The following is a 14,912-nucleotide window of genomic DNA, read 5'->3' as shown; positions in this document are numbered from 1 at the left end:
CTTGCTTCATTCTGTTTCATCTCTTGTTCGATGTTAATCGCATATTATATTTACTTCTTAGCATAGTTTGTAAAGGTATTTTATTTTCCAGTACCCAATATTTATGTATTTATGTATATTTATGGGTCACTTGCCATATAAGATAAAAAGGTCAAGAATAGATTCGTCTTTTCTGAATATTTGTTCGGGTTAACCTGAAAGTTACAATTAAAGATAATAACTGCATTTGATACACTTAACATGTCTTTACGAATGTTGATTAATAATATTAGAAATCGTAAGTCAGAGCTTCTTCACTTGACAACAGTCTAAAGATATATGTGTTGCAAGGAATCTATCGTTCCACAATTCTTACAATTCATACTGTCTATATGTGTTACAAGGAATCTATCATTCCACAATTCTTACAATTCATATTATAATTATATTTTTTTTAATAATTTTTAAAAACAATGAGAATTGTTAGATATACGTCTAATCTTCTTAAGCCAACTGACTGTATATTTAATGAAACAGTTTTCTGTGTTTTATAGGAAATGTCTGGTTTTCTGTGTTTTATAGGAAATGCCTGGTTTTCTGTGTTTTATAGGAAATGCATGGTTTTCTGTATTTTATAGGAAATGCCTAGTTTTCTGTGTTTTATAGGAAATGCATGGTTTTCTGTGGTGTTAAAACACACTTTTTAGCTCAAACTGTCTTCATAATTTCAGACTATAAGTTAATGGATATACGTCGACACTCAGTCTGTCAATTTGACTAGAATATGCAGGCCTGTTGATTACCTTGAAGTCCATTCAACAGTAAGTTGCTTCTAACAAGTGAATAATCGGTAACGAAGTGTGAAAAGCTACTCAATTTAGCTTTATATATATATATATACTTGTACAGAAAGTCTAACTTTGGAGTTGTAAGGTTGAATAACAACGATGACAAAGCCCATATTATTGTAACAGAGCTGTATACTTTGATATACTTAAACGAAGGATATATAAGTCCAACAGTCAGCTAATGTGTTGGATAAATTGATTCATTTTTACTTTACTTTAAAGATCTACATTCAGAGTTACAAAAGTTATGTTACACAAGGAAAATAATATCCATTCAGATCAGTTCAATAAACAAAACAAAAATATACATCATAAGGTTAATTGTATGGTGTGCATATAAAAAATATTGCATTTGATAGAGTACTTTTATTGAAATTTGTCTTTCTAAAATAAAGAACTCGTGTAATCTCCTATCGACCCATTTCTTCCAATAACTGTTGCAATAAAAACAAGAACATGAACACAACACAATGCGACACAAAACACATTGCAATGCAATGCAATGCAATACAATACAATGTAACACAACACAACACAATACAATACAATACAATACAATGCAATACTGTTAAAACAACTACAACAATAAAAAGAGTATTTTGATTGTAAGCTATTGTTTAAATTGACAAATTTGTAGTATAACGGATTACTGGTTTCTACATTGAATACATTGAACAGTGACAATATTGACCTCTGAGATACGTCGGAATATTCTGTGCCTTATGTATGCATTTTCAAATTGATGGAGAATACTTGAGCCCTCTTGGGAAAAAAAACCGGATTAACAATATGAATTCCTATGTAAGATCATCATGAGTAATTGGAAAGACTATCCGCTTTCTCAGGTTGAATGGTGTATCGACCACCATATAAAAGAAGCTTTAAGCCATTCTTAGAATTTCTTCCGTAAATAAAGTTGCAACCAGTCATCTCTTGAAGGCTTAACTGGATACGTATCCAATCAATTATATCAATCAAGGGGTGCTCCATTTGGGTAATGTTTCCAAACTCCACGATTCGTAAGTCTATATTGACATCAGTACTTGATATGGTTAGCCAGAGTACTCCCTCTTCGATTAAATTAAGTTGCCTAGTTGCTCACCAGGGAGATTTTGACATCCTCATTTGAGTTTCAGATAGTTGTTTACTAAAGTATCAGTTGGTCTCCAGCCGCAATTTCAGACAAACCCTAACCTCGGTTTAAAAAGTCAAGGTATCATTTAAGTGTAATTACATCCTTAAAGATATTTTCTAGGGACACTGGTGTCTCTGGTGACATCATCCTACGGTTCTTGTCGAGGAGTTTTGGATATCCTATCTGCTTGCGCAACTTTAACTTTTGTGCAAATGCAATCTATTCTTTTGTAGCTAAATATTTGATATTGGAAAGTGGCTATTCACTATGTATCGTATAACAAACCTTAGGAACTTAGGTTAGATTTCTGCTTGACAGGGTTGAAGTAAATAAAAATATACCCAGACCCTTCTGGGTACATTATCTCCCAATGACTGTGAACCTGGACAGATCAATCAATGAAACTTCAAAATGCACATACATGTTTCGTGTCGATGACTCGTATTCTAAGATAACACAAAACAGTCATGAATTAAAGACAGACACTACGCCATTGGGACATCTGAATGTTTAGGGAAATGGTTTGTTTTTAAACCTAACGATTTTGATCTATTCTAGAGTTTCTCATTGTACACGAAGTGACAAAGAGGTATGACACTCAGATTACAATATGATGTAGAAATTTAAGATATTAAGGTAAAATTATTCGGCAAGGAAATCATCACCATTTTACACCGCGATTCTGTCTGGATCCAGTTCTTCATAACTCAAATATTTGGGCTAGAACTATTCATTTTTCTCTCATAATTACATATGCATTTTTAAATTGAACTAATGCCTATGACTTTGTGCAAATCTCAATTTCAATATGAATCTCATTAAGTCTTTTGTATTTGAAAGTCAATTAATAAAAGATGAAAGTGAATAAAGCTTTATACTAGCAAAATGACCCTTTTTAGATGGAACAGGAAATCGAAAAAAGCATCTTTAATCCGGTCATAATCATTTTTGAAAATCCTAATGTTTTTAATTTAACATCTTCAAGACATTTCAAAGAAGGGGCGCAATCACTGTCTGTTGTTCTGGATAAAATGGACTCAATCCAAGACAATTAAACGTCGTTTTACGATACGAAAATGGCTTTAGAATGATGTTTGGTCATTTATAGTGTTAACACAAAGATTCCCGGATACAGTATAGATCCATTAACGACTGCTAGGATTACCACGATATGACAAATGACCTATAGGACTTGTTTGTCTATATGGAGGTGGTCTCTGTCTACTTATGCCTCCATTTATAGAATGATGTGTACACTTTAGTCTCATAAGATGGTGTAAATTATTGAGTGTTGGGTCGAACCTTAATAGATGACAAGATGACAAACTTTCAGGATGTTCCCACGCCGTCACGCCGATGTTTTAACATGTTTGGTGACATAGAAACAAAATCATATCATAATATCATAATTGAATTATAATTTAAGACATTACTGTTTATATTTATGTTTATGAGTATTTGAAATGGAAATATAACGCGTGTTGGTTTATTTCCACGGCTTGCTCGCCACAAAGCTATGTTACGATCTGAACGGGAAAAATAACTACGTAATCCATTCTGAGAAACTACGTATTCCAATAGGTTAAATGAAAGAAACTAATTCAGTCATATTTTGACATGATTTATAAACCGGCATACAATATTCATATACAATTGTGAATGTTTCCATGTACTCACCATATCAACTATTGTGTTATTTGCATGGTACATGCACATATTAATTATTTGTGTGATTTGCATGGTACACATACTCTCCATATCAATTATTGTGTGATTTGCATGGTACATATACCCACCATATCAACTATTTGTGTGATTTGCATGGTACATATACCCACCATATCAACTATTTGTGTGATTTGCATGGTACATATACCCACCATATCTACTATTTGTGTTATTTGCATGGTTAATATACTCACCATATCAACTATTGTGTTATTTGCATGGTACATGCACATATTAATTATTTGTGTTATTTACATAGTACACATACTCTCCATATCAATTATTGTGTTATTTGCATGGTTAATATACTCTCCATATCTACTATTTGTGTTATTTACATAGTACATGTACCCACCATATCCACTATTGGTGTTATTTGCATGGTTAATATACTCTCCATATCAACTATTTGTGTGATTTGCATGGTTAATATACTCTCCATATCTACTATCTGTGTTATTTACATAGTACATATACCCACCATATCCACTATTTGTGTTATTTGCATGGTTAATATACTCTCCATATCTACTATTTGTGTTATTTGCATGGTTAATATACTCTCCATATCTACTATTTGTGTGATTTGCCTGGTTAATATACTCTCCATATCAATTATTGTGTTATTTACATAGTACATGTACCCACCATATCCACTATTTGTGTTATTTGCATGGTTAATATACCCACCATATCAACTATTTGTGTTATTTACATAGTACATGTACCCACCATATCCACTATTTGTGTTATTTGCATGGTTAATATACTCTCCATATCAATTATTGTGTTATTTACATAGTACATGTACCCACCATATCCACTATTTGTGTTATTTGCATGGTTAATATACCCACCATATCAACTATTTGTGTTATTTACATAGTACATGTACCCACCATATCCACTATTTGTGTTATTTGCATGGTTAATATACTCTCCATATCAATTATTGTGTTATTTACATAGTACATGTACCCACCATATCCACTATTTGTGTTATTTGCATGGGTAATATACTCTCCATATCTACTATTTGTGTTATTTACATAGTACATGTACCCACCATATCCACTATTTGTGTTATTTGCATGGTTAATATACTCTCCATATCAACTATTTGTGTGATTTGCATAGTTAATATACTCTCCATATCTACTATCTGTGTTATTTACATAGTACATATACCCACCATATCCACTATTTGTGTTATTTGCATGGTTAATATACTCTCCATATCTACTATTTGTGTTATTTGCATGGTTAATATACTCTCCATATCAACTATTTGTGTTATTTGCATGGTTAATATACTCTCCATATCAATTATTGTGTTATTTACATAGTACATGTACCCACCATATCCACAATATGTGTTATTTGCATGGTTAATATACTCTCAATATCTACTATTTGTGTTATTTACATAGTACATGTACCCACCATATCCACTATTTGTGTGATTTGCATGGTTAATATACTCTCCATATCTACTATTTGTGTTATTTACATAGTACATGTACCCACCATATCCACTATTGGTGTTATTTGCATGGTTAATATACTCTCCATATCTACTGTTTGTGTTATTTACATAGTACATATACCCACCATATCCTCTATTTGTGTTATTTGCATGGTTAATATACTCTCCATATCTACTATTTGTGTTATTTACATAGTACCTGTAACCACCATATCTACTATTTGTGTTATTTGCATGGTTAATATACTCTCCATATCTACTATTTGTGTTATTTGCATTGTACATGTACCCAATATATCAATAATTGTGTGTGATGTGCATGGTGCATATACTCACCGAATCAACTAGTGTTATTTGCATGGTTAATATACTCTCCATATCTACTATTTGTGTGATTTGCATGTTACATATACCCACCATATCAACTATTTGTGTGAGTTGCATGTTACATATACTCAACATGTCAACAATTTGTGTGATTTGCATGGTACATATACCCACCATATCAACTATTTGTGTGATTTGCATGGTTCGTATATCCAGCATATCAACTATCTGTGTGATTTGCATGGTTTATATACTCACCATATCAACTATTTGTGTGATTTGCATGGTAAGGTTAACGTCAACTGGAGTCGTCCAATTCCAGACAGGTCGTACTTTTTTGTTGTAGTTACGAAATATATCTTCAAAAAGTTTTTGTTCACTCCCAGCAAAAGCACCTACAGGTAAGAAAATTAACATAAAATTAACATAAAGTATACGTATTAAATCTCAAAAACGCAGTACGAAACAAATCTGCGTATCACATTGCAGATTATGGTTTGAGTACGGTCCTTGAATAAAGCTGGGAAAGTAGCACTTGTATATATAACATATGGAAAGCATGATGAATGTGGCTAGCCATACAGTAATGATACACAGAACATGACAGATTTGCAAATATTTGTTGAGAGGTTATAAATCTTCATCTTGTCAACGTTTTGTTTGTAAAGGAATTTCAAAGAAGAAAAGTTTCTTAAGGACGTTAGACTGCATGATTCTAGACTATGAACTGCTCCTTCGAATGACAGTCGTGATAAAATGTATACTTGATATGAGGCGGTAAATAATTAAAATAAAATATCTCCAATACAATTTCTTTAAGTATAGGCACACCCTATGGTCCTCTAAAATTCATTTATCTTCCTAAAGTGCAAAGAATGGGCCGAGTAGACATATGAACATGATACATGATTCTTGACGATACAACACCCTACAAAACTAGCTTCTGATTTCAACGTTTGCAAAATGACTACTTGCCAACTTTCCAAGATAAATCGAGATAACCCATATGCAAACATACATAGATTTACTAAACCAACATCGGCGCTCAAAATACTTTGGCATATAGCTTGTATTGATTACCGAGAACTATTTATTTGTTTAAAGTTTAACCCATAAAAAAGCAGATTTTCTCATTTGGTCTTGTCCTGTTTATATTACAAATACAATATAAGTGCTATTCAGGTTTATATTACTTGTACAATTTCTATAAATGATCATGATTTGCACAGTTGCAACATTTCAAGTGTTTATTCTAGCTTTGTTTCAGGATTTAGACTTCGGCCGTAATGGAAATTGATTCGCATGTAGAACCACTTAGTCGCTCATCAGCGCAGTCATGTGCGTCGTTGAATGTCACCAGATCTACGGTGGATGATTAATAACATGAACATCTGCCTTTCGGAGCCGCTATTATTCCCACTCGGCTACCTATAGAGTGTGTTACGTCTCCCTCGTCAAACTGCTCATTTGCAACCAGTAGGGTCTGTCTAGTAAGACGTAATGAGTGTCTGCGTAGTTCGAGGACCCACTAGGGGATATATCTGCTCTTATGACTAGCTACTGACGTCCTCCCCTATCGTGTGTTGATCGTTGAACAAAAATCATACGCCAATCAAAACATATTTTTCAACTATGAACACGACTTTTGCACTCTATGATTGCCTTAGTCCAGTAGCTTTTAGAGAACCCATGAGTATGGAACTCCCGATAGTGCGGTCTAGAACTCATGCATAACAAAGGCACATCATAATCTAACTGTCAGAGAGCATGTAATGTAGCCTTGATAGATAGTCCGTACTACGAGCAAATACGTATCAAACATTGAAATATGTTGACACAATCTATCACCAGTCCTTTCTTACCGAATATATTTGGGTAGGAATTGCAAAGAGTTTTTCACAATATATAAATACTTTACATTTCTTTAAAACAAAATAACCAAACAACCAAATTCATTAAAAATAATATATTTTTTCTGTACGTGCTTCACAACCCTACCCGCATATATTTACCAATGCATTTTTCATCCAACGGTTCCTAAATTTATTTTCTATTCAATAAGGTTTTGCCAGGCTGCTATTTCACTTAATTGCAATGACTTTACACCACAATTAGTTTTGTACGATGCAAAATTTATATTTCTAATCTTGCTGGCTGAAATTAATGTTTCTTTTCTTGGAATAATGATTTCCTATCTCACCATTCGTTATGTTGTTTCTCCTAACACAGTCTCTTTCTGTACAATCATTTATGAAACTGTTGGGATGAATGCGTTCACCTAGTAGACAGTTAGCAGCGCAATCCAAACTTTACTTGCTCCTGGGTTTTTAATTTTACTCTCCACTTATGTAATCGAAGATACGAATAAGATAATAACTTTTTAACATGCAAACACGATTTTTCCATTGGTCATGCGTCACTAAACAACAATGTTCAGTGTAGGATATTTAAAGGCTTTAGATATTTGGATACTTTCAAATCTGGACACAACCATTGCTGTGCATACATAAAAGTGACATTAGATTTGTGCATTGAAACTATGATGTGAAGACATGTACGTGTAATAACACCTACGGCATGCCAACCTATAACGTTGGTTAGGATGGTGAAGGAACGCTAGGACGTTAAAATGTCATTTATTTTACAAAGTAAAACAGCTTAATATCACAATTTTAGTAGTATTGTCTTCCTGAATACATATGAACAACTAATAGTACTACGACTCCCAAAACTCTCGTTTCTTTTTAACCATTTTATAAGAAATTCAGTTGAGGTGATGAGAGAGCTCGTTCACTTGACGTCAATGTATTACTAACATCAACTGAAATAATAACGGCATAATCTCCTTTGTTTTATAGGAGTAGAGGGAATGTGTTCAGAAAGAGTAAAACTTTAAAAATGATGTTACCTTACTTCAGAGTACAAAGATTAAGTGAAAAAATACAACTATGCTATCAACTCCGGTTATATTCTGTTATCAGTAACTCGAATGTATACCATTAGTGCAGAGGTGAAAAAATAAAACCTAATACACCAACTGTCACTTGAGCAGATGGTTTAACACTGAATTTGTACATAATCATACAATAGGTAGGATACAGCACACTGAACACTGGACAATATATCATTTCTAATAAGGTGTTATTCCTGGCATCTCTGTACAGTATAGAGAACTTACCTAATGAAATGGGTTTTCAACAATACACGGTAAAGGTAGACTATAATAGCAGTAGTACTCTAAATTTGATCATGAACAAAATGATGGTACGTTACTGCTAACATTAGGAGCTAACTAAAGCAATGGATACTATTTTGGGGTTAAACACCAAACAACATAATGAATTGGTTTACCTGTTGCCAAACAGGTCACAAACAGCACAGCAACTGACAAAATATCCTTCAAACACCGAATCTCAAACGGGCGAACCACGTAAGGCACCACCGCTGACATCGTTCGTAGCTAACTACATTGATCCAATTGTAGTAACAGTTATGTGCTTTGCATTCTCACTCGAAAAAACGAGTTTTGTGAGAGAAGCCAACTCACAAAAGGCAAGGTGTAATAAGGCGAACTAGTTGAATGAATAGCCCTTACAGCAGATGGTGACGAGTAGTGTATTAAATACAAACGGTTTTTTTAAATATACCAATGTGTTTGCTATTGTTAAACAAGTGCACACGAGACTGCTGCTTGCAATGCATCCTGGGAACCTTCCACAAGCATATGCATCATAGCAGTTTATACATCACAGTACCTCATTGTATTAATTTTTAAGTGATATATTGAAAGATTCTGCATATGCCAAATGATGTCATTATTTAATGTTGATAAGGTGTTATATTGAAGGATTTGTTTTGAAACACAACTCCATATTTGTTTTATAAAATAAAATGTCATCACTCGGTACGCATACTTCTGCTGGTAGTTGTTTATTTGAAGTAGACATATGGGCCTTGATTCTGTAACTACTTTAAGCGTGGCTCTATAAATAAACAGTGCTGGAATTGCCCATGCCAACAACCGAGTGTAATACTCAGTTCCATACAGCACCGAGCCTTTTCAATCTGCTCCTTTCATAAACAAAACTAAGCACCAAGGTTCATGTAAGGGTCATACCTCTCCAGTGATTAATAGTTTTTTTTAGATTAATCGAAAATTTCACACAACGATTGCTATAGATAATTAAATATTTCAAAAATAGTTGCCAGCTGTTTCATGGATATCATTCAAAATACTGATGAAATATTTTATTTCAAAATCACAATTGTAACACCCGTCTACTAACCAGGTCAATCGGAATAAGCTCAATCATACTTATGTGATATTACTGAACTCATCTGTATGCACGTGACTAGGTATACATACATAAACAAATTCCTGATCTATCTCCCTAAAAGACCTTATATGTTTACCTAATGATAGATGTAAATCGTAGGTGGTGTGTTACACTTCGTAGTAAACATGGATGATGTTGAAACTCTATTGTTTTTGTGGCAGGCGTAATATACGCATTCTATTAATACATTCAAGGCGACCCTATTAGAATCATGGTTTGACACTGTTAATATGAGGACATTACAGGTTTCAAATATATACAAGATGAAGAGGTTGAATTTATTTATATCATCTATCAAATGAATATAGTCTGAACCTACAACGGCTGTAGAATATTACCAAGGTGCGGAAAATATCCAGCTTTTAGCGTACAATTATGGAAAATGAGTTGCAACATGGAAACCTTCATTACAATTTTGTCTCCTGGTTATGAAATAATTTATCTAGGAATTAATATTTAGTAAAGTAACTATTCATAATTTCATCATGTATTGAATGCGAAAATGTTTATCAACATTGTGGATATCAATGATCTAATAATAGCTTATTAGCTTCATAAAATAATTTGTGGATATTTGACTTATGATATGCCAGGTCTATTAGATTTTTTCTCAGTCTAAAATCCCAAAGTACCCAAGTCCATTGCCACAGGATATAAGACATGATTATTGATATTCATAACATGAACAAGATTTTATGATGAAGTTTTCAAGAAATATGTATCAATGTGCAAGTTGTTGTTCCGTGTTTACAATATTTCATTTAACTTATAAACAAACAGTTTTGTAAACTGTCGTAATAAAATTGTGAACATACTTCAGTCTAAACAATAGTTGTTATTGGCAGTATTACTAACTTGTTTAAGTCTAAACAGAGGAAACGCTGCGTACCAATCATAAATGCTACTATTAGCTTGTTATAAAAGCAGTAATGACATGATGATCTATGCGATGACGTACCCCAAATCAATTATACTCAGCAGGGTATGGTCTTTTTTAGTCCTCACCACTCAGTGATGGCGTTCAAAGGGTACACAGGTGCTGATTTTCTCACAATGGGGTCAAGGTGGATGGACTTTAATGTAGTTATTGATTTTAGCATATATATAACATTTCGTTTTGGGAAAGTGAGATATTTTCTGTCACTTAATGTCAATTTATTCCCCAGGGCACTGTATGAAGTACAGCTATACTGGTGGATCGTGCGTAACACAAAGTCAGTCACACTTAATACAATGTAGTTTCTAAAGTTAAGGCTAGAGCTGTATAAGCTGTACAAACATGATAATTCGTGGATCTTTTTCCCCATCATAATATTTTATGAACCTTTCTTAATAAATTGTATGCCTGAAATAATTTGTCTTGCTATTTATAAATTATTTTATCATGATTCAGTCAATGTATTGTAAAACCTGGCGAATTCACAAATCACAAAATGAGCTTGCTTTGTTTTCTTTTTTTTGGTGGGGGTCATCCAAATAGAAACAAATACTTCATCCCACAAAATGACTCGTCGCATCAATCGCTCTTAGGTAGAATTTACAACATATGACAAATGTTATAAAATCATTCCAACGTTTTCTTACGGCTGTAATAACCGGATATGAATGCGATAGAAAAGTGACAATACACTCAGCACATCTGTTGGGGACTAATTGATGAAATAAGTCAATGGACAGTCCAATTGTCTATATATAACAGCTTAACATCATTAATTTGTCTACTTACAACATTTACATTGCACTCATAGACAGTGACGTCATCATCATATCAACTAAAATCTCCAGTTATCTTAAATTGTTCCTAAATTGTAAAATTTAAATAGTATATTTTCTATGTCAATTGTGTGACTGTGTGACATTGTTCAGTTGTGTTTCTAGCCCATCTCTCTAACGTACAATGCGCGTAATCTGCTTACACCTTTTTCTTAATTTGTTCCAGAAATCACAACTCCATTCTCAGTTCAAATCAAAGGAAAAAACGATGTTACCATACATCTTTTTTGGAAAGGTGAAAAATAAAAAATAAAAAAATAATTTAAAAAAATAAAAGAAAAAGAAGTAAACATTGTCAATGATATAAAAAGTAACAATCTAATATGACAGCAAAATACTGCGCTAACGCCCTATGGGAAAATAGAATATTGTTGAATTTCTTGAAAACAGGATGGTGAACCATCAAATCTCATTCAGTTATTTAGAAAGTACCATTGTCGACATGTCTGGTTTTCATATGGCGAAGTGTGGAGACTCAGATATTTAACTAACTTTGATATTCAGGGAATTGGTCCCCGAGATACATTGTACCTTAAGATTTTGTTGATGATTTATCTTCAAAGTAGAACATATGACTATAGGAATTTATGAATTAAAACCAGTTACCAAATTGATAAACGTGGTTGCCTTGGTGATCATGACATTGTATATAATATATTATATTGTCTCTGACATGCATGATCCAGTAGTGTGACGTCACAATATAGCTAGTTTCAGACAAATGAAAAAAATGGAGATATACTAAAAACGGGTTTTATGCGAAGATATTTAAAAGTGTATTAGATTGGTCATATCTTAAGAAAAGTATACCACTTATTGATTAGAAAATAGCAATAAAGTGGATTGGAATGTGTTGTGCAGCGCCGTATGCAATGTTTATGATCAGATTAACCTATATTTAAACCATAATGCATAGCTATCAGGTGGTGAAAAAACTTGCAGGACCATCATAAAGCAATTGGTCTGTCTGACTGGTTATTGCAATCGTCGATAAGATGCCTAGAATAGCCGATGTTTTATTTAAACTTGGAATAATCATTAACCATGGTAGACACTAACACGTCTTTCGTCTTACCAATGTCATTATTGCTTGCGTGACTACCTACACTTGGGCTTAGACACGAGTCAAGTACTCATACGCGACATCCTTTCATGGAAAACCTGAGATCACCCCTGACTTGATTGCCAGGAATGAATCTAATATTTTTTTTCTTCAGTTTTCAGAAAAGCTGAATGTCAGAATGTTCGACGTGTATGTCTTTGCTTAAGATTCTTCCCTTGCCCACAATACTTACAAGATTTTGTTGCCAGCACAATCAGAAATGGTCATTTTCAGAATAATTAGTTTCCGGTCTTAGTCAATTATGTAAATAACGGATTCTTACCAGTTTTTGAAATAAAAGGTACGCATTATATTTTTTTATGTTTCATTACTTTTTCATGGCAAGTATGGGTCGGTCGGTCGGTCGATTTGAAAAAAAAGAGTAAACAAATAAAAAATAATTTTCTCCATGTTTCTCTACCTCTCCTTTTCCTCCTATCTATCTTTTTCTTATTGGATTCCTGGTAACAACCCTTACCGAAATTTTTTTTTACACAATTGGCATGTTCTTAGCACCTCCCCACTACTTGAATAACTTCCGTTATGAAAGAAATGTTCAGTGTATGAACAAGTGGCACCGCCGCCATGACTGTAGATGACATTTACAGTCAAGACACTTGTTTATTCTTGCTAGAAAGGGCGCTGTTCGCGAGTCCATAAAATATTAAGGGCGGCGAAAATAAAAATATTTCTAAATTTTGATATTGGAGCTGGAACTTTTGGGCCGGTCGGGTAATGAGAAACACAAAAAAATAGGATCACCCTGACTCAGCAGTATATAGGGTCTAAGTTTTACTTTTTGCTCGAAGAATATTTACTTTATAAATATGTACACCTGACCTCCTTTTCACTGTCTGCCGTTCTTTACTAGACAAATAACATTCTGTGGAGAAATTGTAGCTCTTCGGCGATTGATACATATGTATGCCAAGACTTGTCCACAGGCAATCCTTAACCCTATGGGACCCGAACGTCTTCATTTAGGGTTTGATTAAATAAAGGGACGCCGTCTCTAATGGATAAGTCTATGTCACAATTCAGTCGTGACGCTTTACAAAATCAACCCAGATGTTGTATCACTTACTTTGGTAATGAAAGTTAAGGAGATGAACAACAGACTGAACTGAGCCTGCTTTTCTGGATACTATAATGCAAACTATGTATTTAGACTGTGCAAGCCTTCAGTGGGTATCGAATTGTACTAATTATATCAGAACTATGTATTGATGCACTAGCCAGGTCACGTCATGGTCTTGCACGGAAAAGGATACATGAATAAAGCGATAGCCTTGAGATATTAATATTGATTGTCTCCTCTGTAATTAACATCAAGAGACATTGCTTACAGCATTACTTTCTAGTCTGCTAATGTCAAACCTTTACGCATATGTTCTTACTGTAGAATACACTAAGACTTGATTGTGTATGATTTGATGGTGCGAGATCATATTTACTTTTAGTCTTTATTCTTCACGCACATGAATGTAAGATGAATTTGATTTATTTCAACTACGGTGTATACATTCAGGCCGAACATTTTACACATTGTAGGCTTCATAAATACCCTGACATCCATGATATAATAGCTAATATTAATTGTCTTGTTTTTTGTATAATAACAAAGACTCCGCCTTTTGCTCAAAATAGCAAAATAGTACTTAACATTCATACAGGGAAATTTGGGATATTCCGCAAACAATTTATGTTGTTCAGTCGACGACAGAAATGTCGTGACCTTGATTTGCCGCGTTTTGCATAACCCAATATAAAGCTACATAGGAAGACATCCATCAGTTTTAAGAAGGGTAATTATATTGCCCTCGGACATCTCCTTGGTTAAACTGTTTTCACAAATTGTCCTTTGAGTACTTTATAGTTCACTATTTACGTCGTTCTTAAATATGTTGTGAAATCAGTAACAATGCTGGGGAAACGCTCCGCAATCACATAATGACAAAATTATTTTTACAAAAACGAGCATGTGCATCATTAGATACAAAGTGGAAATCCTGAAAGCCCAGATGTTCAATTGTGACGGAAATCATTTATGACCGGTAATGTACTAAGCGGTATCATAATACTGCTAAACAATTACTTGTGGTAGAAGTTCAACATGAACGAACTGTTAAAATGTTAAAAATTGGGTTCAGTTTTTCAATGAGATGAAACTGATTAACGACATCCACTTGTCAGAAGA

At 33.7% G+C, this 14,912-nt stretch overlaps 1 protein-coding gene across 1 annotated transcript in view; it reads right to left on the bottom strand.

The window, feature by feature from the left end:
- LOC144451414 (neuronal acetylcholine receptor subunit alpha-10-like) overlaps positions 1–14,912 on the bottom strand; it is an 80,550-nt gene that overhangs the window by 23,668 nt on the left and 41,970 nt on the right. Inside the window, exon 2 of the mRNA XM_078142246.1 lies at positions 5,762–5,898. Coding sequence (XP_077998372.1) covers positions 5,762–5,898 — 137 coding nt within the window. The remainder of the gene's footprint in view (positions 1–5,761; positions 5,899–14,912) is intronic.

Source organism: Glandiceps talaboti, chromosome 21 (genome assembly GCF_964340395.1).
Source record: "Glandiceps talaboti chromosome 21, keGlaTala1.1, whole genome shotgun sequence".
NCBI lineage: Eukaryota > Metazoa > Hemichordata > Enteropneusta > Spengelidae > Glandiceps > Glandiceps talaboti.
The sequence above is the reverse complement of the archived record's forward strand: the minus strand, read 5'-3'. Positions and strand labels throughout refer to the sequence as shown.